Raw genomic sequence first — 26,797 nt, 5'->3', positions numbered from 1 at the left:
TTCTTACTATAGTGACTGTTCTAACCCCACCCCCAATTTCTTTATTTGTGCCCAGGTCACTATCTGCACTATCTTCCCCACCTATAAAATGAATACCCTCCCCCCAATCCCTAGTTTAAACACTCCTCCAACCTTCTAGCCATTTTCTCCCCCAGCACAGCTGCACCCTCCCCATGGAGGTGCAGCCCATCCCTAGCATAGAACCTGTAGCCAACTGAGAAGTCGGCCCAGTTCTTGAGGAACCCAAACCTCTCCTTCCTACACCAATTCCTGAGCCACTTATTTATCTCCCTAATCTCCCGTTGTCTTTCTGGCGTGGCACATGATACAGGCAGTATTTCAAAGAATACCACCTTGGAGGTCCTTGCTTTAAGCTTGCAGCCTAATTCCCTGAAATCATCTTTAAGGACCTTCCACCTACCTCTAACTTTGTCATTTGTGCCAATGTGCACCATGACCGCTGGGTCCTCACCAGCCCCTCCCAGTAATCTGTCAACCCGATCAGCGATGTGCCGGACTCGAGCGCCAGGTAGGCAGCACATTGTTCGACGATCCCTGTCTTTGTGACAGATTGCCCTATCTGTTCCCCTAATAATTGAGTCCCCCAATACCAGCACCTGCCCGGCCTGCCCTGCTCTCTTATTTCCCCCTTACTGGAGCTGACACTCCTCCCGCTTTCAGAGGACATGCCTTGCTGCAACAGTGCTACCCCTGTACCGACACCCCCCTCATCTGCCAACTTTGCAAACTTATTGGGGTGTGCCAGATCAGGACTAGCCTCCCTGGCACTCTTCTCTCTACTTCCCCTTCTGTCACCCAGCTAGCTGCTTCACTGTCCTGTAGCTCCCTACTACCACCCTCCCCCACATCTACCCCAGTGAGCAGCAGACTCCTTTCCATATTGTCAATTAGGAAACGTTCAAATTCACACGCTCAGTATTTGGTCAGTATTTGACATCAGTATTTGTAAGCCAAAACCAGGAGTGGGTGATAAATACAGAAGGGGTGACGTGTTCCTATTATACTTTTCCTTAGATTGTCCCACTCCTGGTTTTAGCTTATAAATACTGATGTAAAATACTTATCGTGTGAACGATTCCTAATACAGATTCTTTTCACTTCCAGTATATCCCATATCTACGGAGAATGGCCACATCTCTAGGTCAGTGGTCAGCATTCATATTGAAAATCATTGGTAACCTGGTTATGCTGAGCGATGCTGGAGCCACATGTATATTTTTCTCAGACCACAGTTGTCGTAAACTCTATGACACATCATCATTTTTTAAATAATTTTTTTGTCTTGTCTTTCTTCTTGCGCTGGCGATTTGCCACCACATTTATCAGAATAGTTGCATAATGTTTGATGAATCGGTGCAAATTCTAAGATTTGAATTGAACCTTTTTAGAGTAAAAAGTCGTAGGATCCTCTCAATAAGCTTTAATGTGTCGTCTGTCAGGATTCAACTGCGCAAAAAAACTAATTAGACAGATTTCGTCCTCCGCTCGTGTATAATTGTGCAAAAATGTTGTGACCTGTAGAAAAGCTGAAGATGAATTAGGTTAAACCATCTGATAAGGAAAATTGCATTCATAGCACTTATGCCACCCCCAAATAAAGATAAAACCAGACGAAGCCAAGTCTCCAAGATCCTATCCCAATATGTAGTAGGTGTAATAATAATAATATTAGCAAATATCTCCAATTAGAAATGTAGTATAGTTCTTCTGACTCACTATGTCACTTACCCCATTTGCAGGGCATTGCAGTAGCTTAGGTGTCTGTGGTTTCAACCACTAAGAGCTGTTTGTAACCATGTATACCTAAGCTACTGCAATGCCCTGCACATGGGGTAAGCGACATAGCGAATCAGAATACTATACTACATTTCTAATTGGAGGTATTTGCTAATATTATTAGTATTACACTTAATACATATTGGAATAGGATCTTTGAGATAATAACCCTATAATGAAGACACAAATTAATAATGCAGCACAGATAAAAAATAAATCAACATTAGAAATAAGTCACACAGATGAGGATGAATCGGCCTCGGTGATTTTTCAGGGGCTTTGAGCAGTAAAATTACTATTGGAGGGAGGAGTAGTCCAGCATAAATAGGTGAGGTGCAGTTCAGGCTTCTAGGGCTAGGTTCCCATGATGAGCTTTTGGTGAGTTTTTGACACTGCGTGATTTCCCTGCATCAAAACAGCAGAATCTTGGGGTATGTGCAAACGCTGATGATTTTGTGTGCAGAAATTTTTGCATCTCTTGGCAGGAAAATACAGTCTCAAAAACATTGCGTTTTTTTGCCTGCGTTTTTTCAGTGAATTCAATAGGTGAAAAACACAAGCAAAAACGCACAGAGAATTGAATAATGCAGATTATTTTCTGCACCAAATCTGCAAGTCAAAAATACTCATTGCGTGCATGACGCTTCAGGTTCCTCATTCACTTTTCTGGCATCAGGTTTTGCTAACAAATCCACACAGAAAAAAACGCATCGTGTGCACATGGCCTTACAGTTCCAACAAAGTGGATGGATTTATAGAAATCTCCGGCTCACTGTGCTTTTTTTTAACTTGGCATAAACTGCCCTGCTGTGCGTATTTCACATCCACATGCCAATTTCACTTGCGGGTACACTGCGTTTTATGTGCGGATTTTCCCCATAGACTTAGGCTATGTGCCCACGATGCAGAAATGAAGCAGAAAATTTCTGCAGCATTTCTGCATCTCCCTGGCAGAAAAAACGCATGCAGATTGTACATGCGTTTTTTCCTGCCAAATACATGCTTATTTGAAGAGTTCTTCACATGCATTTCCGCATGCGGATTGACAAACGCTTTCCAGGCGATTTTAGCATCACTTGGAAAGTGCTTGACAACTAGGTCACACTATATAAATCCATGCAAACAGCATGGATTTATATAGTGTGACCGTAAAAAAAATGGTAAAAAATAAAAAAATAAACCTATACTTACCTTCCGATGGCCCGGCGTGTGTTGCTGCGCTCGTTCCTGGCTGCCAGCTGATCGCAGGACACTGCACTGAAGGGCCTGTGGTCCTTCAGTCCTGCCCGCAAGCACAGGGAAGGAGACCGGGGGCCGTCGGAAGGTGAATATAATCTTTATTTTTTATTTTATTTTTTTTACAGGTACAATGGTACCCAGAGGGGGAGAAGAGGGAACTCCAAGAACCCAAAAATTAGACCAGAGGGTGAAGAGTTGGCACAAGGGTACCGGATCCCAAGCTGGTGGAGGGCCCTAATCCTTAGCCAGAGACCGGAGGTCGAGGGCAGGATCTGCCACGACCACCCACTAAATCCACCCGGAAGGCAAACCGTGAATAGGGTCAGGGAACCCAGAGACAAGGGTTTTACCAACAAGAGGCCCGAGGGAGCCGGACTTAGGTGGATCCCTGGTGGGGAAGGCCAGAGAGAAGGACAAGTCAGAAAGGGAGCTCAGGACCACGCTCCAGAATCACCTGGGGGTTGGCCGAGTCCAGGACCTGGTGGACGCAGCACGGCTCGGGCGGTCACTCAAGGCCGGAGTGACCAACACAAAAGCAGTAAGTAAAACCCTGAACTGCACAGCCCGACTCGGAGTCTTATTACTACTCTCACTGCACCACCACAACCACCACCCTCTACAGCTGACCCCCTGAGGCTATACCCCTCCCGTTGGGGGTTATACTACCTGAGCTGCACACACACCACCAGCCTCAGCGGACCCTGCTGCAGCGGCCGTAGTGACCGCAAATCAACGGGTGGCGTAGTCGACACTAAAGAACATCCAGTAACATCTGTAGGACTGCCACACACTGAGCTTGACACCCTGGGCACGGACCGGGTCACCGCCACTCGGAGACTACAACCCCCATCTGATCCGGCTCCGGGTATCCCCCAAACAACACTGGCCCAGGGGGCGCATCAATAACATCACTTGGAAAGTGCTTGACAACTAGGTCACACTATATAAATCCATGCAAACAGCATGGATTTATATAGTGTGACCGTAAAAATCAAAAAAATAAAGCTATACTCACCCCGATGCCCCGGCGTGTGCTGCAGCGCTCGTCCTGGCTTCTTCCGGGTAGCCAGGCTATCGCAAGACAGCCTGCGGTCACATGACCGCGACGTCATCTCAGGTCCTGGAAGATAAGCGCTGCCGGCAAACAGAGAGAAGCCGCCGGACAGGTGAATATAAACTTTATTTTTTATTTTATTCTTTTTTTTTTTTACAGGTAGAATGGTACCCAGGTCTGGATGAGAGTCTCCTCTCCTCCAGAACTGGGTACCATCCGCACATTGCGACGCATGATATCCGCTTGTACAAATGTACAGACGCGGATATTATGCGTCTCAATGCAAGTCAATGGCGGCCATTCCACTGCGCTTCCGCAAAATGAATGAACATGCTGCGGATTTATGAGCGCTGCAGAAACGCTGCGGAAAAATCCGCAGCATGTGCATTGACATTGCGGAATGCCATTGGGGACCATGGGGTGCGGATTACCATGCGTTTTTGAAGCGTTTCCGCTGCGGAAATTCCGCAGCGGAAACGCATCGTGTGCACGCAGCCTTACGCGGCGGAAATTCCGCAGCATAAACGCTTGAAAAACGCATCGTGGGCACACAGCCTTACATTAGATGCGGAAAATCCACAGATAAAAATTGACAAGTGTTTCTAGTGTGTTTCCACCTGGGAAAAGTATCAAAAACACATGTAATCCGCACCTAAGTTTGTCAACAAGGTTCTGTCAACATCAAATACCAGGAAGTATCACACACACTAAAACCGCAAGTAACCTCATTTACATAATTGGTGCAGAAATGGGGCAGCAATTCTGCAGGGTCAATAACGCATCAAACGCTTATAGTGGGAACGTAGCCTGGGAAAGCTGGGTGATATGAGCCCTGTGATGGATGGGCAGCCACCAGACTTTTCCTGACACAGACACTAGTGGGTGATCGCTCTGTGACATTGGTGCTGGTTCTTCCATCTCAGCAGCACATGCAGAATTCATTCCACGTCTGTAGCATCTGCTGGGAGAGTTGTGAGCCGGGATCCCCGGGGATCGCACACTGTGACCCCAGTCCCGGCTGAAGACGCTGCTGAACTTTGTATCAAGTCAGATAAGGAGGAAGAAAGTGAGTTCCGCTTCCTTGAGCTGCAGAGCAGCAGTCACAGCGCAGCAGAGCGGGTGACGTGCCATCATCTGCCCGCCCGCCCCGGAGACCTGTCCGCACCGCCTGCCCCATCCCGTCCTCCCGCCTCCTCTGCAGCCTCCCTCCCCTTGGACGGCCGGTTGCCCCCGGTGATCGCTTTGATGGAACCTTCCCGGAGATTCACCAGAAGCCTCCTGAAGCCGGGCACGGCGGCGGAGATCAGGCAGAGCGCCTCCAAGGCAGTGAGCAGGGAGCAGCGCAGGGTGAGTGCTGGCAGGGCGCCTATAGGGCCACCCGTGTAATGGCAGGTCTGCACGATCTGTGCTGCTCTCCATGGCATCCTTTCCTCACACTGTGCATGCACTTTGTTGCTTTGTTTTTTTTCTGTACAAAAAGTAAAAAAAAAAAGAATCTGCAGATCAGGATTGTTGGAAAGAAAAAGAATCTACAATTGTAGTGGAAAGTTCTGCAGCTGACCCAGTAATCTAAACACCCCATTAATCTAAACACCCCAGTAATCTAAACACCCCATTAATCTCAACACCCCAGTAATCTAAACACCCCAATAATCTAAACACCCCATTAATCTAAACACCCCATTAATCTCAACACCCCAGTAATCTAAACACCCCATTAATCTAAACACCCCATTAATCTAAACACCCCAGTAATCTAAACACTCCATTAGGATAACTAGAACCAATATTCAGTTGTGGAAATTTCCCCAACAAAATTTGCAGCGTGGGAATTCATAAGGCTATGTGCACACGATGAGTTTTTCATTCTGCTTATTGTCAAAAAAATGAAAGTAACCTATTTTACTTAATGGGTGCAGAAAATCTGCCAGATTAAAAGCTCATAGTGTGAACATAGCCTTATGTCTGAGGGCAGACCGCAGTGTCTGGACCCAAATTCACCAGCCTCAGATATGCTCGTGACACCAACCCTAATGAGTTTTAATATCTGCACTTTATATTCCTCTTTTGAAATAGTTTCTAACATTACAAGTTATGTGATTACTTCTTTATCTGACTCAAAGATTTGTAATAGAACCATATGAGTTGTAGTGTCAAAAACACAGCAAAGAAAACATGTATTCGAAAGAGTTAGCAATACAGTGTAGGTCTGTAATCCACAATGTGGCAAAAAAAGCCAAGCTTATATATATATATATATATATATATATATATATATATATATATATATATATATATATATATTATGTATAAATTTATATATTTTTTAAGAATCACAAAATGCAGAAGAAAAAAACCCCACTGTGTGACCATGATGTTTCTTGCCTAAAAAAATGCGAATAAACAGGAGAAATTTTACATTTTAGTTTCTGACCAATACCCATGGGTGACATGCATCTGTGGTCTGGCAGGGAGTTCTATGAGGGGTGTGATGACTACCAAACCCCACAGATACCACAAATTCATGGCTGCCTGCTCTCGGCTCTCTAATGTTAAGAAAACAGAAATTTTTTAGTTTTTTTTTTTTAATGAATCCGCTCTTCCAGTCTTCCAATTCATTTCTATGGAAAATCTACTTTGCTGTTCACTAGGAGTTTTTTTCAATGTTATATTTTTCCTGAAAAGGTTTTGAGAAACTCCTGGTGGGAAAAAGAAAGTGCAAGTCGTTTCTCTGAAGCAGATCCTTATGGAAACACTACAAACGAGGCACCGTCCAATAACAAGATGACAAATCATGCATCTCCTGAATGCCCTGGTATAGACAGTACAGACCAAAAGTTTGGACACACCTTCTCATTTAAAGATTTTTCTGTATTTTCTTGACTATGAAAATTGTACATTCACACTGAAGGCATCAAAACGATGAATTAACACATGTGGAATTATATACTTAACAAAAAAGTGTGAAGCAACTGAAAATATGTCTTATATTCTAGGTTCTTCAAAGTAGCCACCTTTTGCTTTGATGACTGCTTTGCACACTCTTGGCATTCTCTTGATGAGCTTCAAGAGGTAGTCACCGGAAATGGTCTTCCAACAATCTTGAAGGAGTTCCCAGAGATGCTTAGCTCTAGTTAGCCCTTTTGCCTTCACTATGCGGTCCAGCTCACCCCAAAACATCTCGATTGGGTTCAGGTCTGGTGACTGTGGAGGCCAGGTCATCTGGCGTAGCACCCCATCACTCTCCTTCTTGGTCAAATAGCCCTTACACAGCCGGGAGGTGTGTTTGGGGTCATTGTCCTGTTGAAAAATAAATGATGGTCCAACTAAACGCAAACCGGATGGAATAGCATGCCGCTGCAAGATGCTGTGGTAGCCATGCTGGTTCAGTATGCCTTCAATTTTGAATAAATCCCCAACAGTGTCACCAGCAAAGCACCCCCACACCATCACACCTCCTCCTCCATGCTTCACGGTGGGAACCAGGCATGTAGAGTCCATCCGTTCACCTTTTCTGCGTCGCACAAAGACACGGTGATTGGAACCCAAGATCTCAAATTTGGACTCATCAGACCAAAGCACGGATTTCCACTGGTCTAATGTCCATTCCTTGTGTTCTTTAGCCCAAACAAGTCTCTTCTGCTTGTTGCCTGTACTTAGCAGTGGTTTCCTAGCAGCTATTTTACCGTGAAGGCCTGCTACACAAAGTCTCTTCTTAACAGTTGTTGAAGAGATGTGTCTGCTGCTAGAACTCTGTGTGGCATTGACCTGGTCTCTAATCTGAGCTGCTGTTAACCTGCGATTTCTGAGGCTGGTGACTCGGATAAACTTATCCTCAGAAGCAGAGGTGACTCTTGGTCTTCCTTTCCTGGGGCGGTCCTCATGTGAGCCAGTTTCTTTGTAGCACTTGATGGTTTTTGCAACTGCACTTGGGGACACTTTCAAATTTTTCCCAATTTTTCGGACTGACTGACCTTCATTTCTTAAAGTAATGATGGCCACTCGTTTTTCTTTACTTAGCTGCTTTTTTCTTGTCATAATACAAATTCTACCAGTCTATTCAGTAGGACTATCAGCTGTGTATCCACCAGACTTCTGCACAACACAACTGATGGTCCCAATCCCATTTATAAGGCAAGAAATCCCACTTATTAAACCTGACAGGGAACACCTGTGAAGTGAAAACCATTTCCGGTGACTACCTCTTGAAGCTCATCAAGAGAATGCCAAGAGTGTGCAAAGCAGTCATCAAAGCAAAAGGTGGCTACTTTGAAGAACCTAGAATATAAGACATATTTTCAGTTGTTTCACACTTTTTTGTTAAGTATATAATTCCACATGTGTTAATTCATAGTTTTGATGCCTTCAATGTGAATGTACAATTTTCATAGTCATGAAAATACAGAAAAATCTTTAAATGAGAAGGTGTGTCAAAACTTTTGGTCTATACTGTAAATGAGATTCTAGCCTGCCTTCCACCATGATATGTACACAAACCCCATACAGCAGCAATGGCCCCTGTGATCACATGTTAAACAAGAAGAATCGGGGCCATAAGGGTTCGACAGTGCGCGGAAGGCACAGAATTAATAGGATGGGGATACTTTTGTTTCTCAGTTTTAGTTATATTACAATATTTTCCACCTGGTTGCACCTGGCAGCCTTAAAGGGGTTGTCCATTGAAAACAAATTAATACCTATCCACAGGATATATGATAACTTGCTGATCGCTGGGTGTCCGACTGCTGGAACCTGCATCGTTCAGCAGAAAGGGGAATTTTTATCCCCGGCAACCTTTATTACCTGACTACTGCTCCATTCATTATCCGTGGGGCTGCCGAAAAAGTGGCTCAGCCCTCAGCCGCTTCACAGGGAATGAATGCAGTGTATGTCGCACATGGGCGACCTACACCCCCAGTGATCGACAGGTTATCACCTATATTCTGGATAGGTGATTAAATGGGTTTTCCAGAGAAAACAAGTTAAGGGCTTGTTTTATGTCCCCAGATCATGGGGGTGCTGGGTGTTGGAACTCCATGGATTTCAAATTGAGATAAGCCACTAATATGTCACTACCGGACAACCCCTTGAATCCACCAAACATCTAATCATTAAAAGGGTTGTCCACTACTACACAACCCCAGCTTTATCAATTCACGATCCCATATCTTCTAAAAACAAGGGATACTTACCTCCAGTTCCCGGCGGTGATGTGAAGTTGTGGTCACGTCACTCTCTGGGAATGTCGGCGCCGCTGTGGGAGGTGAGAGTACAGTGTTTTATTTTATATGGGGTCCTGAATTGATTAGGTCGAGATTGTCTAGTAGTGGAGAACTCTTCTAACTTTGTCTGGATCAGTCAGCAATGTGCTCTTAGCCTTGGACTGGATGGATTTGGCCTCTCTGCTCTTATTTTCTCCCAAATAAGCAGTCCGAGGGGTTTGCACATTTATTTGAATGGCACAGTGTAATTCTAAAAGAAGTGACAAGACCGTGGAAAATGATGGGAGCATCTCCACTCAAGGATATGAGCACACGTGTTGTTGAGAAATAAAGCTATATGTCAGCTGACGAAATACAAAATACAATGAGGTTATTCTCCGGAAGATGCTTGTTCATGGTTACACGTAGTAATACTGTGAGTGAAAAAGGGAAATGGGGTTTGCTTATCTTGTAGTCCCACTCGGTAGTAATATCTGTCCTGGCGGCTTCTACTTTACTACGAGTTGCTGAAATATTAGCAGAAAACAATTGCATTTATAATATTAGGTCACTTGAACATTCAGTGATAAAGCACGTGTTCATATCTATTCTGATGATGTTGGGAGGGGGACAACTATACGGGGCCAACTTGCCCAATTAGAGGCCTCATTATTAAGAGCCTTTACTAGAAGCCAACCCAAAAAGATATATGCCAGTACTGAATTGCTATTCACATTGAATAGAAGTCTTGGGGTAAGGCCTCCTTCACACTTCCTGGTGTTTCCAGTACTGGAAAAAACAGTACTGGTGAGATCCATGGTCCGTGTCCTTGTGACATCCATGTGACATCCGTGTGTCCATGTGCTGTCCGTATCCATGTGACATGTATGGAATGAAATGCATCATAGAAATTAAAGAGTGGTAGGTATTAAAGATGTTCAAAGATAGAGTTAGATAGCAATGAGGAACATAGATAGAAATGTCAGTGTGACATATAATCAGTTCTTTGCGTGTGTAATTTTCTGTACTTGAATTTATTGAATACATTTTTATTACGCAGCTGAGGGACAGCAGACAGCTGTGGACTGGTGTTATTATTCTGGGAAGGGGCCAATATCCATAAAGGTTCCCAGCCTATTAATATCAGCTCACAGCTGTCTGCGTAGCCTTTACTGGTTATTAAAAAGCGGGGACCCGGGGAGGCGTGGCCAGGACCTCAATGTGAGAAGAAGTGTGTGTGAGGAGCTCCTGCTGAGCTGAACACAATAGAGGCATAGAAGAGGCAGAGTGCCGGCATTTTCACCTCAATTACAGCACACATGGGGCCACGACGTGCTAGGACACCGGCATCCACTCCAGGGCCAGTGATAGCGACCGCACTGGACACCTTTCTTCAGAAGGACTCAGCACCTCATGGTGTCCCTTGAGCAATTTTGGCTGGAACCGACCGGGCTGCAGCAGCCTCAGACAGAGCACAGAGGTGAGGGGAGTGGGAACCAATCTCAGCTTGCGGCCCCTGCTGATGTGGATTTGCAGGGGCACCTAACAGCAAAAAGTCGAGGCAGAGCTGTGAGAGTCGTCTCCTCTGCAAATAAGACTGTTACAACTCACACGAGGTGCACATCAGAGCCCCCCTCCCCCTCCTCCCCACAGACAATTGCACAGATAACAGCATGTGCTGCTGATCATCCCCAGCCCCCATCAGAAGACGGGGAGGCTGCCGGGGAGACTGAGGGAGAGGGGAATATTTTCACTGTCCATGGTAAAGGGGGTGGAGACTTGTCCTCTTCCCCTGGCTGTACTGTGGATGAATGGGGGGTTGGGAGCCTGTGCCCCTGCATGGCAGAGTTACCTAGAGCATTTACCCTCCAAGACAGACTTCAAAAACCTTATAAAGGAAGTCAAGGATACCTGCAGGTCAGAGATTGCTTGTGTGAGACAAGACCTGAGGCACTTGGCAAATCGTATAGAAATACTGGAGGATGATCATAATACTACTAGAGCTCATGTAACAAAACTACAACAAGTGACCACCCAGCAAAAATCAGTGATGCAGGATATGCATGCCCACATTGAAGATCTTGATAATAGGGGAAGAAGGAGCAATATACGGGTGACTTGTCTCCCCGAGTCGGAGGGGGTGGAGGATCTCAGAGCTATACTTCAGGAGATCTTTAACTCTATCCTGGGTGATAGTCAGCCTGCCTCGATCAAATTTGATAGAGCTCACAGAGCCTTGAAGCCAAAAGGTACTACAGCATTTCCGAGGGATGTAATATGCTGCTTGCATGACTTTGAGCTGAAAGAAAAGATAATGGCCAAGGAACGGGCCCAGAAAGCCATAAAGTATAGGGGGGCGGACATCCAGCTCTTCCCGGACCTGTCTAGAATTACCCTGCAGAAGAGAAAGCATCTTAATCCTCTGCTCAGCATGCTCCTGGATAAGAAGATTCCCTATAGATGGGGCTTCCCCTTTGCTTTAATGGCTCGCAGGGATGGGGTGTCGGCAGTGCTCCGCTATCTTCTCCCCCCGGAGGCTCCACCTCCCGTATGGCAAAAGGTGGGGAGGCGGGGCAAAGAGGGAACGACACCTCGCAGGCCTGGAGAGCAGGGCCCGCCCTCTGGAGTGCATAAGAATAACTATGGTTGACTGTAAAACCCGGAGCATAAGCGGCTTCGCTTGAGGGTTTACTTTTTGTCTTTATCGCTCTTTTTCACTTACAAGCCGGTACTCGACGTCAAGTTCTGAAATACTTATGTTTGATATTTTTCTATGCCTTAAATGAATGAATATTTTAAAGTGTCACTTTGACAACCTGTTTATAAATGCTCAGTGGGGTTCCTTGGGTTTTGGGACAAGGATTTTGGTTATTGTTTCTCTTCTCACAGGAAGTTTTTTTTTTCCCTTTTTCTGGACTCCCTCCAATATATTTTTCCAAAGGGTTGTTGGACAGCAAGGACATTGTGATTTCCCTTAACTGCATAGTACGTTTTTGAACTTAGTGGGCTCACCTTGTGCCACGGTAACAACCCTTCTCCAAGAGTTACTCTTGGGAAAATTGTTCTGATCTGTTTTGATATTTGTACATGTTTTCTCTTAATTTTGGTTTGCTTCAGTCTGTGTCTCCCCCACATCCCACTGTCTTTCCCCTCCCTCCTTTTTACCTTTTCTTTTCCTTATCAAGAGAGCAGGGGTCATTCATGAAGCTCCATGGCAGGTCATTATGGGGCGGGAGGCTGCAACGATTGTCAGTGAATATGATTATAAGCAGTAGTTCACCTTTTCTCACTAGCAATGGTTAAGTTGATCACTTTGAATGTAAAGGGGCTTAATTCCCCTAGAAAAAGAAGGCTCACACTGCAGGAGTTGAAGGCTCAGAGAGCGGACATTGCCTTTTTACAGGAGACCCATTATGACCGGAGTGGGACGTTTATATTTGCGGCCCATCATTACCCTTCTGCCTACTCTGCCTATAATAATAATAAAAAGGGTGGAGTGGCCATACTTATAAAAACTTTATGTCCAATTCAAATCTCACGAGGACCCGGCAGGTAGATTCTTGATACTGGAGGGCTTTTTTCAGGGCAAAGCAATAATATTGTGCAACATTTACGCCCCAAATTCGGGCCAAATACCCTTTATTCGCAAGGTTCTAACTAGCCTTCGACGGCTGCAGCCTGGGGCATTGTTGGTGGTGGGGGACTTTAATATCCCGTTCTCAGAAATAAATGATAGGCTTGCTTTGAGGGGGAACCCGCCATCTGCTGGTTCGTCCCGATTATTATTGGAATTTAGAAAATTGATCCGGGCAAATTCCCTTTTTGATATGTGGAGAATAGATCATCCCAAAGAAAAAGCTTACACTTTTTATTCAAATCCGCATCAGACTCATACCAGAATCAATTACTTTTTTGCTAATATTGTCACACTTAGAATGCTAGAGAATGTGGAGGTGGGGTCCATAACATGGTCGGATCATGCGCCGGTAATATTAAATTTAAAGTTGGGTCTCAGTTCCTGCAGAGCCTGTCACTGGCGACTGAATGAATTTCTGGTAAAGGATCCCTGTATTCAAAAATCTTTATCAAATCATTTAACCCAGTATTTTGAACTAAATTTGGGATCTGTGCCCTCCCTTCCTATTTTGTGGGAAGCGCATAAGGCGGTAATAAGAGGGTGTTGTATTGCAGAGGGAGCGAGGCTTAAAAAAAATTCAAGGCAACTTTTCTCGAATCTTAATTCTCAGATTCGCATTCTGGAACGTAGATTTGCCTCTTTTCGGTCAACTGGGACTCTGAGGAAGCTGTTGGCCACTAGGGACAAATTGAAGGATCTCTCCATCCGTAAAGTGGAGAAGATGCTTGTATTTTCAAAACAGAGATATTATGAAAAAGGGAACAAGGCCCATACCCTGTTGGCTAGGCAATTGCAGGATCGCTCTGTGGCCGCGGCTCCTCAGGCTCTTAGAGACGATGAGGGAACTACCCACTATGACCCGGGGGAATTGTCAAATATCTTTTATAAATTTTATAAGAAATTATAATCTTCAGGACCCACTGGCAGGCAATCCAGAATATAGGCGATCAGAGATAGACAGCTTTTTTCGGAGGATTAGTCTGCCAGTTCTTTCAACGGAGGCACAAGAGTCCCTTAACAAACAGATCACTCTTGAAGAATTAACTGACATTTTGAAAGATTTGCCCCTGGGTAAGTCACCAGGCCCGGACGGTTTGACATATCTATATTATAAAACTTTTGCGGATATACTACTCCCCTATATGGTTGACCTTTTTAACTCCTTCCTGATGGGAACCCCGATTCCTAGCTCGCTGTCTCATTCATATTTGGTGTTAATTCACAAGGCTGGTAGAGATCCCCTTGACTGCGCCAACTATAGGCCCATAGCCCTCTTGAACTCGGATTTAAAAATATTTACCCGTCTCCTTGCAAATAGACTGAATGTCTGGCTCCCGCACATGATTCATAAGGATCAGGTGGGGTTTGTGCCCTTCAGGCAAGGAGGAGACAACACAAGGAGGGCTGTGGACCTGGTGGATGTGGTCAATAGGAATAAGTCTCGGGCGCTTCTCCTCAGTCTTGATGCGGAAAAGGCTTTTGATCGCCTTAATTGGCCCTTTATGTTTGAGACAGTGAAGAGTTTTGGGATATCAGGTGCTTTTCTAACAGCACTAAAGGCCCTTTATTCTTCTCCCACGGCGTCCATTAAACTTCCCCATTGTGTATCACCCAGTTTCTCTATAGCAGATGGTACAAGGCAAGGCTGTCCTTTATCCCCACTCTTGTTTGCCATGTGTATCGAGCCTCTAGCGGCAGCAATAAGAGTTAATCCTGACATATCGGGGGTGGAGGTAAGGGGTAAAGTATTTAAAATTTCCCTATTTGCAGACGATGTGCTACTGACCCTCACGAATCTGCATATCACCCTCCCTAATCTTAAAGTGAGACTTCGGGAATATGGCATGATCTCAGGATATAAGATTAATTCTAAAAAAACAGAGGCACTTCCACTAAACCTTCCCCATGAAGAATTAGATCATCTTAAACTGAATTACAAATTCCGGTGGAAGTCAGAGAGTATCAAATATCTGGGGATTAACATGACGTCAGACTATGGGACCCTGTTTGCTCATAATTTTCCGCCCCTTTTTAAAGAATTGAAGGGTCTTATGGTCAAGTGGGCCAATCTTCATATCTCATTTTTGGGGCGTATATCGGCGGTTAAAATGTCTCTTATTCCTAAACTCAACTACTATTTTGAAACTCTGCCAGTTGGGGTTCCTATGGGGGAGTTGAGGGCTCTCCAATCCTGTATAATGAAGTTTATATGGAATAATGGGAGGCATAGAATCTCCAAGCAGGTACTGATCTCGGGGAGGGAGCAGGGGGGTTATCGGTCCCGGATGTGGTTAAATACTATTGGGCGGCTCACTTGAGAAGGATTTCCTCGTGGTCATCCCTTTGGGCATATAATAAGTGGACAGAAATTGAAAAATTATGGACAGCCCGAGTTCATCCGAATTCACTACTGTGGTCTGAGAAATCTGTTAAACTCCAAACCACTTTACTGGGCCCTATGCAATTCACTAGAGACATATGGGACACCTGTAGGAGGAGATTTCCTCTTTCTTCTAAACACTCCCCGATGATATCGTTTGTCTTTCAGCCTTTGCTCCCTCAGAGCCAAGAATCATCGATGGCTCATCCCTGGATCAACGCAGGATTGTTTAGATTTGCGGATATAGTGGACAGAAACACCTTAGTAATACATCAGTTTGATTATTTAAAAGAAAGTTTTAACATCACTAACCGGGAATTCTATCAGTACATACAGATTCAGTATTTTGCAAAATCCCTGTTTGGCTCATATAAAGTGTCCATCCCCACAGAGTTTGAGAGGCTGTGCAGGAGAGGTCCCTCTATCAAGGGGTTGATCTCGGATATATATAAAATAATCAATTCACCGGTGGGTGGACCCATCTTCCAGCACCCTTATATGTCTAAGTGGGAGGGATTCTTGGGAAGGAGGCTTTCCCCTCAGACATGGCAGACAATATGGTCTAAAGCAGCTAAGACATCAATCTGTACCCTATACAAGGAGAACCAATATAAAATTTTAATGCATTGGTACCACACGCCCGATGTCCTGAATAAAATGAACCCGCAGGTCCCGAGTATATGCTGGAGATGTGGATCATCTGTCGGCACTCTGACACATGTTTTCTGGTTCTGCAGCAAAATAGTTCCCTTTTGGGAAACAAAAAGAAAACTGATTCAGGAGGTGCTATTTACAGAGATTTCTCTGGAGCCCTCTGTTTTCCTTCTCAATGTGACCCCTGGGGGAATGGATAGACATTCTTCCAAATTGCTCCTCCACTTGTTGACAGCAGCGAGATGCATGATTGCGCTTTGCTGGAAAAGGGACTCACCACCCTCTAGACAAGAGTACTACGCTAGGGTCTGTGATGTGAGGCGGATGGAGTCCTTGACCGCAAGTCTTAATGCAAAGATGGACCTGTTCGAGACAGTATGGGCCCCATGGGACTACTATTGGGCGCAGCGTAGTGAATGATCAACTGCTTCTTGATCTTTTGTCTATATCGTTCTTCCTTTCCCTTCCTTCTCTCTGTGTTGTCTTTTTTTTTTTTCATTGTGTTTCATGGACTGTTATTTAAAATGGATCTCATATCAGATATTTGAATTTGAAAGCTTTAAAGTGATCTCTAATGGGCCAGCCTGTTGGAGGCCTAAGTGTTTCTCTGATATGAAAATGTGAATGACTTTTCTGTGTTCTATGTTTGCTAAAATATGTGAAAAATTGTAATAAAAATTACAGTTATAAAAAAAAAAAAAAGCGGGGACCCAAAAATAAAATTACGTGGGGTCACCCCTTTTTAGGGGATGCACCATTTCTGGAGAGGCTGAGGGCTGGTGTCATTAGTCTGGGAAGGGGGCCAATATCTATGGCCCTTTCCCAGCCTACTAAGATCAGCCTGCATCTGTCTGTGTAGCCTTTGCTGGTTATTAAAAAACCTGACGTGCTCACTATCATTGAATACAATGGGTGTGCGTGTGTCCATATTTACAGTTCTTAAAAAACTGATTGCATACGGGCATAAAAAATGAACGTGTGAAGAGGGCCTAACTTAGAAATGTGAGTACATGGGCTGCATGTACTATTAGTATAATAATCCTAAGGCCATCCCTGACAAAGCATTAGTGAAACGTGCGTCGGGTTGTTGGTGGGTGAGTCTATATGTATATATTCTTCTTATTATATGTCCTTACATCCTTTACCTTCTTTCTAGGGCTCCCACACCTTTCATATCTGCATTGTGCCATGTTGTATACTAATTTCCCTATTCCTTGCTTTTAACTATATTTCTTAATAAAGATTTATATCATTTGTATGTATATTATGTTGTCCTAGCGCTATTCCCTCCTTGGTGCTCGTTGCATATTGCATGCAATTAGGACATTTACCACGCTTGGAGTTACAACTCTATTTATACATTTATAATTAGAGGTATTTGCTAATATTATTATCATTATTATACCTACTACATATTGGGATAGGATCTTGGAGACTTGCAACTTGGCCTTCAAAAAAAAATACGGACAGGTGAAAATGGGTACATGTTCTTTCTGTGAAAAACGCAGAAAGAACATGTAAGTAAAATACGTACGTCTGAATGAAGCCTTACAGAAGGGCTCTCCCTTTAAGCCATATACTATAAGAGGACATAGACAGGTGGCCTTGATGAAATAACTAAGTTAAAATGTTGTACCCTAAAGAAATGTTATCCTTTGGTGATTATGAATGTTTGACCGCGGGGACACCCAGTGATCCCAAGATGTACTTTCTCCGACAGTCGCATAAACAATGAAAGGAGCAGAGGCTGGGCATGCGCACCTCTGCCGCTTTCAGGATGGAGTCGAACCCCAAGGGAATTTTTTTTTTTTGAGAATTAACTCTTCAAATACATGTTAATATACTAAATTGTAAAGTGTATTACAGAACTTTTGGCATAAGAAGAATATAATAAAGCCATAAAATAACCCTTTAAGCTCTGTTCACACAGAAATGGGGCCAACTGTAGCAGAAAGCCCTCATTGACTTTAATGGGGTCCATCTGGTTTCCGTTTGGTGTCCATTGTCTGAAGAGAACAAAAAGCCCTCCATGATGCGTTTTTCTGTTCTGTTCAGAAAGTGCACTATGTTTCAAAATGATTTTTTTCAACTTGGATGTAAAATGTCACAAGCACATGTATAAATAGCTTGTAATTTAGCCTTTTAACCTTCCCTAAAAGCAGTGTAATCAATGACCTTGGGAATAGCATCAGTATGTGAAGGACAGATTCCCATGTCACCATCGCCTTCCCCTGTGTGCACTGCAGGAAACAGATTTTCTATACAGAAATAAAGATATGTTAAAAATGCTTTGCTGGGTCACACAAACGAGACAGAGGCACATACTGCACACACTCATACAGTTGAAATCAGAAGTTTACATACACTATATAAAAGACACATATGCATGTTTTTCTCAATATCTGACATGAAATGAGAATAAACGTTTCCCGTTTTCAGTCAATTAGGCTTACCATAATTTCGATATTTGCCAAATGCCAGAATAATGAGAGAGAGAGAATGTTTTAAGGTATTTTTATTAGTTACTGTAAAGTCAAAAGTTTACATGCACTAAGATTACTATGCCTTTAAACAATTCTGGACTGCCCATATGATGAGGTCAGGTGTTTGGAAGCTTCTGATGTGTTTTTGGCAATATCTGAGTTAATTAGAGACACACGTGTGGATGTATTTTAATGCATACCTGAAACACACTGCTTCTTTGTGTAGCATCATGAGAAAATGTATAGAAATCAGCAAAGATATCAGGAAGAGAATTGTGGACTTGCACAATTCTGGCTCATTCTTGGGTACAATTTCAAGATACCTGAAGTACCTCGTTCATCTGTACAAACAATTACCGTATTTTTCAGACTATAAGGCGCACTGGACCATAAGACGCACCTAGGCTTTAGAAGAGGAAAATAGAAAAAAAAATGTAAGCAAAAAATGTGGTCATGATGCCCTGTTAAGGGGGAGGGGGTCTGCTTCTGACACTGTTATAGGGGTAATGTCCCCCAATTCGGTTAATATCCCACATCCTGGTATATATGGCCCCCTCCTTCCTGTTATACGTGGCCCTCATCCCCATCCTGATTTGCATACCACCACAATCCACCATCCTGGTATGCATGGCACCCCAATCCCCCATCCTGGTATGCATGGCCCCCTCATCCCTCTTCCTGCTATGTATGGCACCCTTCATCCTGTTATGTATGGCCCCCCTCACACCCATCCTGTTATGTATGGCACCTTCATCCCTCTTCCTGGCATGTTTGGTACCTTCATTCCTCTTCCTGGTATATACGACACTCTTCACCCATGGGAGTGGTGAATATTCATGGCCTTTAATAGCGGGCACACTGACAGCTGAGCGCAGCAGGAGCAGTGCTGCGGCTACAGCGTGCGCGCTATTAGGGAGAATGAATGGTGACTGCTCCCCACGCATGCAGTCCCGGCGTGGGGAGCAGTGACTATTCCGGCACAGAGCGGGACACAGCGCTGGAGGAGAGAGAAGGTGAGTATGAAAGTTTTTTTTTTTTTCTGTGCAGCGTGACGGGGATCAGGGGGTGCGAAGCATACCAGGATGATGGGGCCATACATACAGGGATGAAGGGTGCCATACATACTGTGATGAGGGGGGCCATACATACAGGAATGAAGGGTGCCATACATACCAGGAGCCGCGCTGCAGGCACAGTGTGTCGGTTATTAAGGAAAATTAATATTCACTGCTCCCCAAGCCCATGGGCGTGGGGAGCAGTGAATATTCATTTTCTTTAGTAGCGGGCACAGTGTAGGCTGCAGCAGGCGGCTGCTGCCTCCTGTGCACCGCTACTCCGCCACTGTCTCTTTCCCCACATCACCCGCCACCCACAGCCACAGTATTTATGTATATCAGACTATAAGACACCCCCCCCCATTCCACCAAAATTTTTTGGGAAAAAACTGAGTCTTATAGTCCGAAAAATATGGTATACACAAGTACAAACAAGATGGGAATGTCCAGCCATCATATTGCTCAGGAAGGAGACGGGTTCTGTGTCCCAGAGATGAATGTGCTTTAGTACGACATGTGAATATGAACCCAAGGACAAAAGCAAAAAACATTGCAAAGATGATGGCGGAAGCTGATAAGATTCTGTCAATATCCACAGTGAAACGAGTACTGTATCAATGTGGGCTGCAAGGCCACTCTGCCAGGAAGAAGCCATTACTCCAAAAGAAACATAAAAAAGCCAGATTAATGTTTGCAAATGCACACAGGAACAAAAACCTTAATTTTTGGAGACATGTCTTGTGGTCTGATGAAACTAAAATGTAACTTTTTGGGCACAATGACCATTGTTACATTTGGAGGAAAAAGGGAGAAGCTTGGAAGCCTGAGAACACCATCCCAACTGTGAAACACAGGGGTGGCAGCATCATGTTGTGGGGTTGTTTTGCTGCAGGAGAGACTGATGCACTTCACAAAATAGATGGCATCATGAGAAAAAAAGATTATGTGGCAACACTGCAGCAAAATCAGAAGACATCAGCCAGGAAGTTAAAGCTTGGGGGGAAATGGGTCTTCCAAATGGACAATGACCCGAAGCATACTGCCAAAATGGTAACAAAGTGGCTTAAGGATAACAAAGTCAATGTTTTGGAGTCGCCATCACAAAGCCCTGAACTCAATCCTATTGAAAATTTAGGGGCAAAGCTGTAAAGGCAGGTGCAAGCAAGGCGACCTACAAACCTGGATCAGTTACACCAGTTTTGTCAGGAGGAATGGGCCCAAAGCTTGTGGAAGGATATCCCAAACGTTTGACCCAAGTCATTCAGTATAAGGGCAATGGTACCAAATACTAATGAAATGCATGTAAACTTTTGACTTTGCAGTAAGTAATAAAAATGCCTTAAAACATTCTCTCATTATTCTGGCATTTGGCAAATATTAAAAATTATGGTAATCCTAATTGACCTAAAACGGGAAAGGTTTATTCTGATTTCATGTCAGATATTGAGAAAAACATGCATATGTGTCCATTTATATAGTGGATGTAAACTTCTGGTTTCAATTGTATGTGCTGATTAATAAATGTGTAATACGCTCCCTGGCTGAACACGGACGAGGGAATCTTCGGAAGGTAAATGTTCTCTGGCATTGTATTTGAACATAGGAGGCTGTGACTAGTATATGGGACGGTATCAGATGCATTATAGTTGCTGTGTTTGGGAAGCATTGTAATTTGCATTCTATGGTGAAGATACTGTGGTTGGTCAGTTACTGTATATTGTCGGTCAGTCCTGCCCGCGAGTACCTCTTCTTCTCTCCACCCTCTATGTATTGCCTATTATACATGGATAGAAATATCTTAACAGTAAGGCTGAGTTCACACGATGCGTTTTTCATGCGTTTCCGCAGCTTTTTTGCAGTTGCGTAAACGCCGCGGAAACGCATGAAAAACGCATGGTAGAAGGGCAGCAATGTTCCCCAATTGAAATCCGCATGTGCTGTGCCCATGATGCGGATTTTTCCGCAGCGTAAACGCTGCGCTCAAAAATCCGCAGCATGTCAATTAATTTTGCGGAAACGCTGCTTTTTTGGTGCCATTGACTTGCATTAGACCGCATGGAATCCGCATCACTGTATATGTTGATGCGCTTTTCATGTGGTCTAATGTGCGGATGGTACCCGGGTGTGGAGGAGAGGACTCTCATCCAGACCCAGGTACCATTAAAAAAAAAAAGAATAAAAGAAAAAATATATATATTCTCACCTTCTGACGGCCCGCGCAGCGCTCCTGCTTGGTTCCCCGCACTTCGCGGTTGAATGAAGAAGGACCTTCGCTGACGTCAGAGTCATGTGACGGGTCACGTGACGCGGACGTCGGCAGGTCCTTCAGTCTTCACTGCCGGTAGCCGGGACTGAGCGAAGCAGGACACCGGGGGCCATCAGATGGTAACGTATAGATTTATTTTTTATTTTTTGACATTCACACACTATATAAATCCATGCCGGTTGCATGGATTTATATAGTGTGAAGTTGACAAGCACTTTCCTAGTGATGCTAAAATCGCTTGGGAAGCGCTTGTCAACCCGCATGCGGAAATGAAAGTGAAGACACCTTCATTTCCGCATGTCCCTGGCAGGAAACCGTATGTACAATCTGCATGTACAATCCGTATGCGTTTTTTCCTGCCAGGGAGATGCAGAAATGCTCAGGAAAAAATCCTGAGCATTTCTGCATCGTGTGCACATACCCTAAACGATCTGTAAACAAATCAACAGTAAAGGTGCTCACATCAATTTTAGGCTCTGTTCACATCTGCATATGAAATTTATTCAGTGGGCAGATCTGTCAAATATTGGTTGTAAACAGCACCCAATAAACATCATTGACTGTAATGGGGTTATTTGTGTTTCCATAATGTTTTTCATTTTATTAGTATACGCAGCATGTTGCACTATTTCTTTTATTTATGCAGTATGTTGCACTATTTCTTCTCTCTATGCAGCAGGTTGCACAATTTCTTCTCTCTATGCAGCAGGTTGCACTATTTCTTCTCTCTATGTAGCCTGTTGTGCTATTTCTTCCCTCTATGCAGCCTGTTGCGCTATTTCTTCTCTCTATGCAGCCTGTTGTGCTATTTCTTCTCTCTATGCATCATGTTGCGCTATTTCTTCTCTCTATGCAGCCTGTTGTGCTATTTCTTCTCTATGCATCATGTTGCGCTATTTCATCTCTCTATGCAGCATGTTGTGCTATTTCTTCTCTCTATGCAGCATGTTGCACTATTTCATCTCTCTATGCAGCCTGTTGTGCTATTTCTTCCCTCTTTGCAGCATGTTGTGCTATTTATTCTCTCTATGCAGCATGTTGCGCTATTTCTTCCCTCTTTGCAGCCTGTTGTGCTATTTCTTCTCTCTATGCAGCATGTTGCGCTGTTTCATCTCTCTATGCAGCCTGTTGTGCTATTTCTTCTCTCTATGCATCATGTTGCGCTATTTCATCTCTCTATGCAGCATGTTGTGCTATTTCTTCCCTCTTTGCAGCATGTTGTGCTATTTTTTCTCTCTATGCAGCATGTTGTGCTATTTCTTCTCTCTATGCAGCCTGTTGTGCTATTTCTTCTCTCTATGCATCATGTTGCGCTATTTCTTCTCTCTATGCAGCCTGTTGTGCTATTTCTTCTCTCTATGCAGCCTTTTGTGCTATTTCATCTCTCTATGCAGCATGTTGCGCTATTTCTTCTCTCTATGCAGCATGTTGTGCTATTTCTTCCCTCTATGCATCATGTTGCGCTATTTCTTCTCTCTATGCAGCCTGTTGTGCTATTTCTTCTCTCTATGCATCATGTTGCGCTATTTCATCTCTCTATGCAGCATGTTGTGCTATTTCTTCTCTCTATGCAGCATGTTGCACTATTTCATCTCTATATGCAGCCTGTTGTGCTATTTCTTCCCTCTTTGCAGCATGTTGTGCTATTTCTTCTCTCTTTGCAGCATGTTGTGCTATTTCTTCTCTCTATGCAGCATGTTGCGCTATTTCTTCCCTCTTTGCAGCCTTTTGTGCTATTTCTTCTCTCTATGCATCATGTTGCGCTATTTCATCTGTCTATGCAGCATGTTGTGCTATTTCTTCCCTCTTTGCAGCATGTTGTGCTATTTTTTCTCTCTGTGCAGCATGTTGTGCTATTTCTTCTCTCTATGCAGCCTGTTGTGCTATTTCTTCTCTCTATGCATCATGTTGCGCTATTTCATCTCTCTATGCAGCATGTTGCGCTATTTCTTCTCTCTATGCAGCATGTTGCACTATTTCATCTCTCTATGCAGCCTGTTGTGCTATTTCTTCTCTCTATGCAGCATGTTGCGCTATTTCTTCCCTCTTTGCAGCCTGTTGTGCTATTTCTTCTCTCTATGCAGCATGTTGCGCTATTTCATCTCTCTATGCAGCATGTTGTGCTATTTCTTCCCTCTTTGCAGCATGTTGTGCTATTTTTTCTCTCTATGCAGCATGTTGTGCTATTTCTTCTCTCTATGCAGCCTGTTGTGCTATTTCTTCTCTCTATGCATCATGTTGCGCTATTTCTTCTCTCTATGCAGCCTGTTGTGCTATTTCTTCTCTCTATGCAGCCTGTTGTGCTATTTCATCTCTCTATGCAGCATGTTGCGCTATTTCTCCTCTCTATGCAGCCTGTTGTGCTATTTCATCTCTCTATGCAGCATGTTGCGCTATTTCTCCTCTCTATGCAGCATGTTGTGCTATTTCTTCTCTCTATGCATCATGTTGCGCTATTTCATCTCTCTATGCAGCATGTTGTGCTATTTCTTCTCTCTATGCAGCATGTTGCACTATTTCATCTCTCTATGCAGCCTGTTGTGCTATTTCTTCCCTCTTTGCAGCATGTTGTGCTATTTCTTCTCTCTTTGCAGCATGTTGTGCTATTTCTTCTCTCTATGCAGCATGTTGCGCTATTTCTTCCCTCTTTGCAGCCTGTTGTGCTATTTCTTCTCTCTATGCAGCATGTTGCGCTATTTCATCTCTCTATGCAGCATGTTGTGCTATTTCTTCCCTCTTTGCAGCATGTTGTGCTATTTTTTCTCTCTATGCAGCATGTTGTGCTATTTCTTCTCTCTATGCAGCCTGTTGTGCTATTTCTTCTCTCTATGCAGCATGTTGTGCTATTTCTTCTCTCTATGCAGCCTGTTGTGCTATTTCTTCTCTCTATGCAGCATGTTGCGCTATTTCTTCTCTATGCAGCCTGTTGTGCTATTTCTTCTCTCTATGCAGCCTGTTGTGCTATTTCATCTCTCTATGCAGCATGTTGCGCTATTTCTTCTATCTATGCAGCATGTTGTGCTATTTCTTCCCTCTATGCATCATGTTGCGCTATTTCTTCTCTCTATGCAGCCTGTTGTGCTATTTCTTCTCTCTATGCATCATGTTGCGCTATTTCATCTCTCTATGCAGCATGTTGTGCTATTTCTTCTCTCTATGCAGCATGTTGCACTATTTCATCTCTCTATGCAGCCTGTTGTGCTATTTCTTCCCTCTTTGCAGCATGTTGTGCTATTTCTTCTCTCTTTGCAGCATGTTGTGCTATTTCTTCTCTCTATGCAGCATGTTGCGCTATTTCTTCCCTCTTTGCAACCTGTTGTGCTATTTCTTCTCTCTATGCATCATGTTGCGCTATTTCATCTCTCTATGCAGCATGTTGTGCTATTTCTTCCCTCTTTGCAGCATGTTGTGCTATTTTTTCTCTCTATGCAGCATGTTGTGCTATTTCTTCTCTCTATGCAGCCTGTTGTGCTATTTCTTCTCTCTATGCATCATGTTGCGCTATTTCTTCTCTCTATGCAGCCTGTTGTGCTATTTCTTCTCTCTATGCAGCCTGTTGTGCTATTTCATCTCTCTATGCAGCATGTTGCGCTATTTCTTCTCTCTATGCAGCATGTTGTGCTATTTCTTCCTTCTATGCATCATGTTGCGCTATTTCTTCTCTCTATGCATCATGTTGCGCTATTTCATCTCTCTATGCAGCATGTTGTGCTATTTCTTCCCTCTTTGCAGCATGTTGTGCTATTTTTTCTCTCTATGCAGCATGTTGTGCTATTTCTTCTCTCTATGCAGCCTGTTGTGCTATTTCTTCTCTCTATGCATCATGTTGCGCTATTTCTTCTCTCTATGCAGCCTGTTGTGCTATTTCTTCTCTCTATTCAGCCTGTTGTGCTATTTCATCTCTCTATGCAGCATGTTGCGCTATTTCTTCTCTCTATGCAGCATGTTGTGCTATTTCTTCTCTCTATGCATCATGTTGCGCTATTTCATCTCTCTATGCAGCATGTTGTGCTATTTCTTCTCTCTATGCAGCATGTTGCACTATTTCATCTCTCTATGCAGCCTGTTGTGCTATTTCTTCTCTCTATGCAGCATGTTGCGCTATTTCTTCCCTCTTTGCAGCCTGTTGTGCTATTTCTTCTCTCTATGCATAATGTTGCGCTATTTCATCTCTCTATGCAGCATGTTGTGCTATTTCTTCTCTCTATGTAGCATGTTGCGCTATTTCATCTCTCTATGCAGCATGTTGTGCTATTTCTTCTCTCTATGTAGCATGTTGCGCTATTTCATCTCTCTATGTAGCCTGTTGTGCTATTTCATCTCTCTATGTAGCCTGTTGTGCTATTTCTTCTCTCTATGTAGCCTGTTGTGCTATTTCTTCTCTCTATGCAGCCTGTTGTGCTATTTCTTCTCTCTATGCAGCCTGTTGTGCTATTTCTTCTCTCTATGCAGCATGTTGTGCTATTTCTTCCCTCTTTGCAGCTTGTTGTGCTATTTCTTCTCTCTATGCAGCATGTTGCGCTATTTCTTCCCTCTTTGCAGCATGTTGTGCTATTTCTTCTCTCTATGTAGCATGTTGCGCTATTTCATCTCTCTATGTAGCCTGTTGTGCTATTTCATCTCTCTATGTAGCCTGTTGTGCTATTTCTTCTCTCTATGTAGCCTGTTGTGCTATTTCTTCTCTCTATGCAGCCTGTTGTGCTATTTCTTCTCTCTATGCAGCCTGTTGTGCTATTTCTTCTCTCTATGCAGCATGTTGCGCTATTTCTTCCCTCTTTGCAGCCTGTTGTGCTATTTCTTCCCTCTATGCAGCATGTTGCGCTATTTCTTCTCTCTATGCATCATATTGCGCTATTTCTTCCCTCTTTGCAGCGTGTTGCGCTATTTCTTCTCTCTATGCAGGATTTCGCGCTATTTCTTTAAGACCGGCGTTGTTCAGGGCTGGTCTTGATTAATTGAAGCCTTTGTCTTTCTTGCTTCCATACACTTCTGTATTTTCTACACAGAATTATTTTTATGTAACACATGACT

At 43.8% G+C, this 26,797-nt stretch overlaps 1 protein-coding gene across 1 annotated transcript in view; it reads left to right on the top strand.

Annotated features, from left to right (window-relative positions):
• Positions 1 to 5,156: 5,156 nt before the first annotated feature.
• Positions 5,157 to 26,797, top strand: part of DOCK10 (dedicator of cytokinesis 10) — a 401,433-nt gene continuing 379,792 nt past the window's right edge. The window contains exon 1 of the mRNA XM_073674692.1: positions 5,157 to 5,437. Within this exon, the coding sequence (XP_073530793.1) occupies positions 5,336 to 5,437 (102 nt within the window). The 5' untranslated portion in view covers positions 5,157 to 5,335. The remainder of the gene's footprint in view (positions 5,438 to 26,797) is intronic.

Source organism: Phyllobates terribilis, unplaced genomic scaffold, assembly GCF_046119375.1.
Source record: "Phyllobates terribilis strain yellow unplaced genomic scaffold, ASM4611937v1 Scaffold_3__8_contigs__length_932513732, whole genome shotgun sequence".
Taxonomy (NCBI): domain Eukaryota; kingdom Metazoa; phylum Chordata; class Amphibia; order Anura; family Dendrobatidae; genus Phyllobates; species Phyllobates terribilis.
Note: the sequence above shows the minus strand (reverse complement) of the source record. Positions and strands in the feature narration are given on the sequence as shown.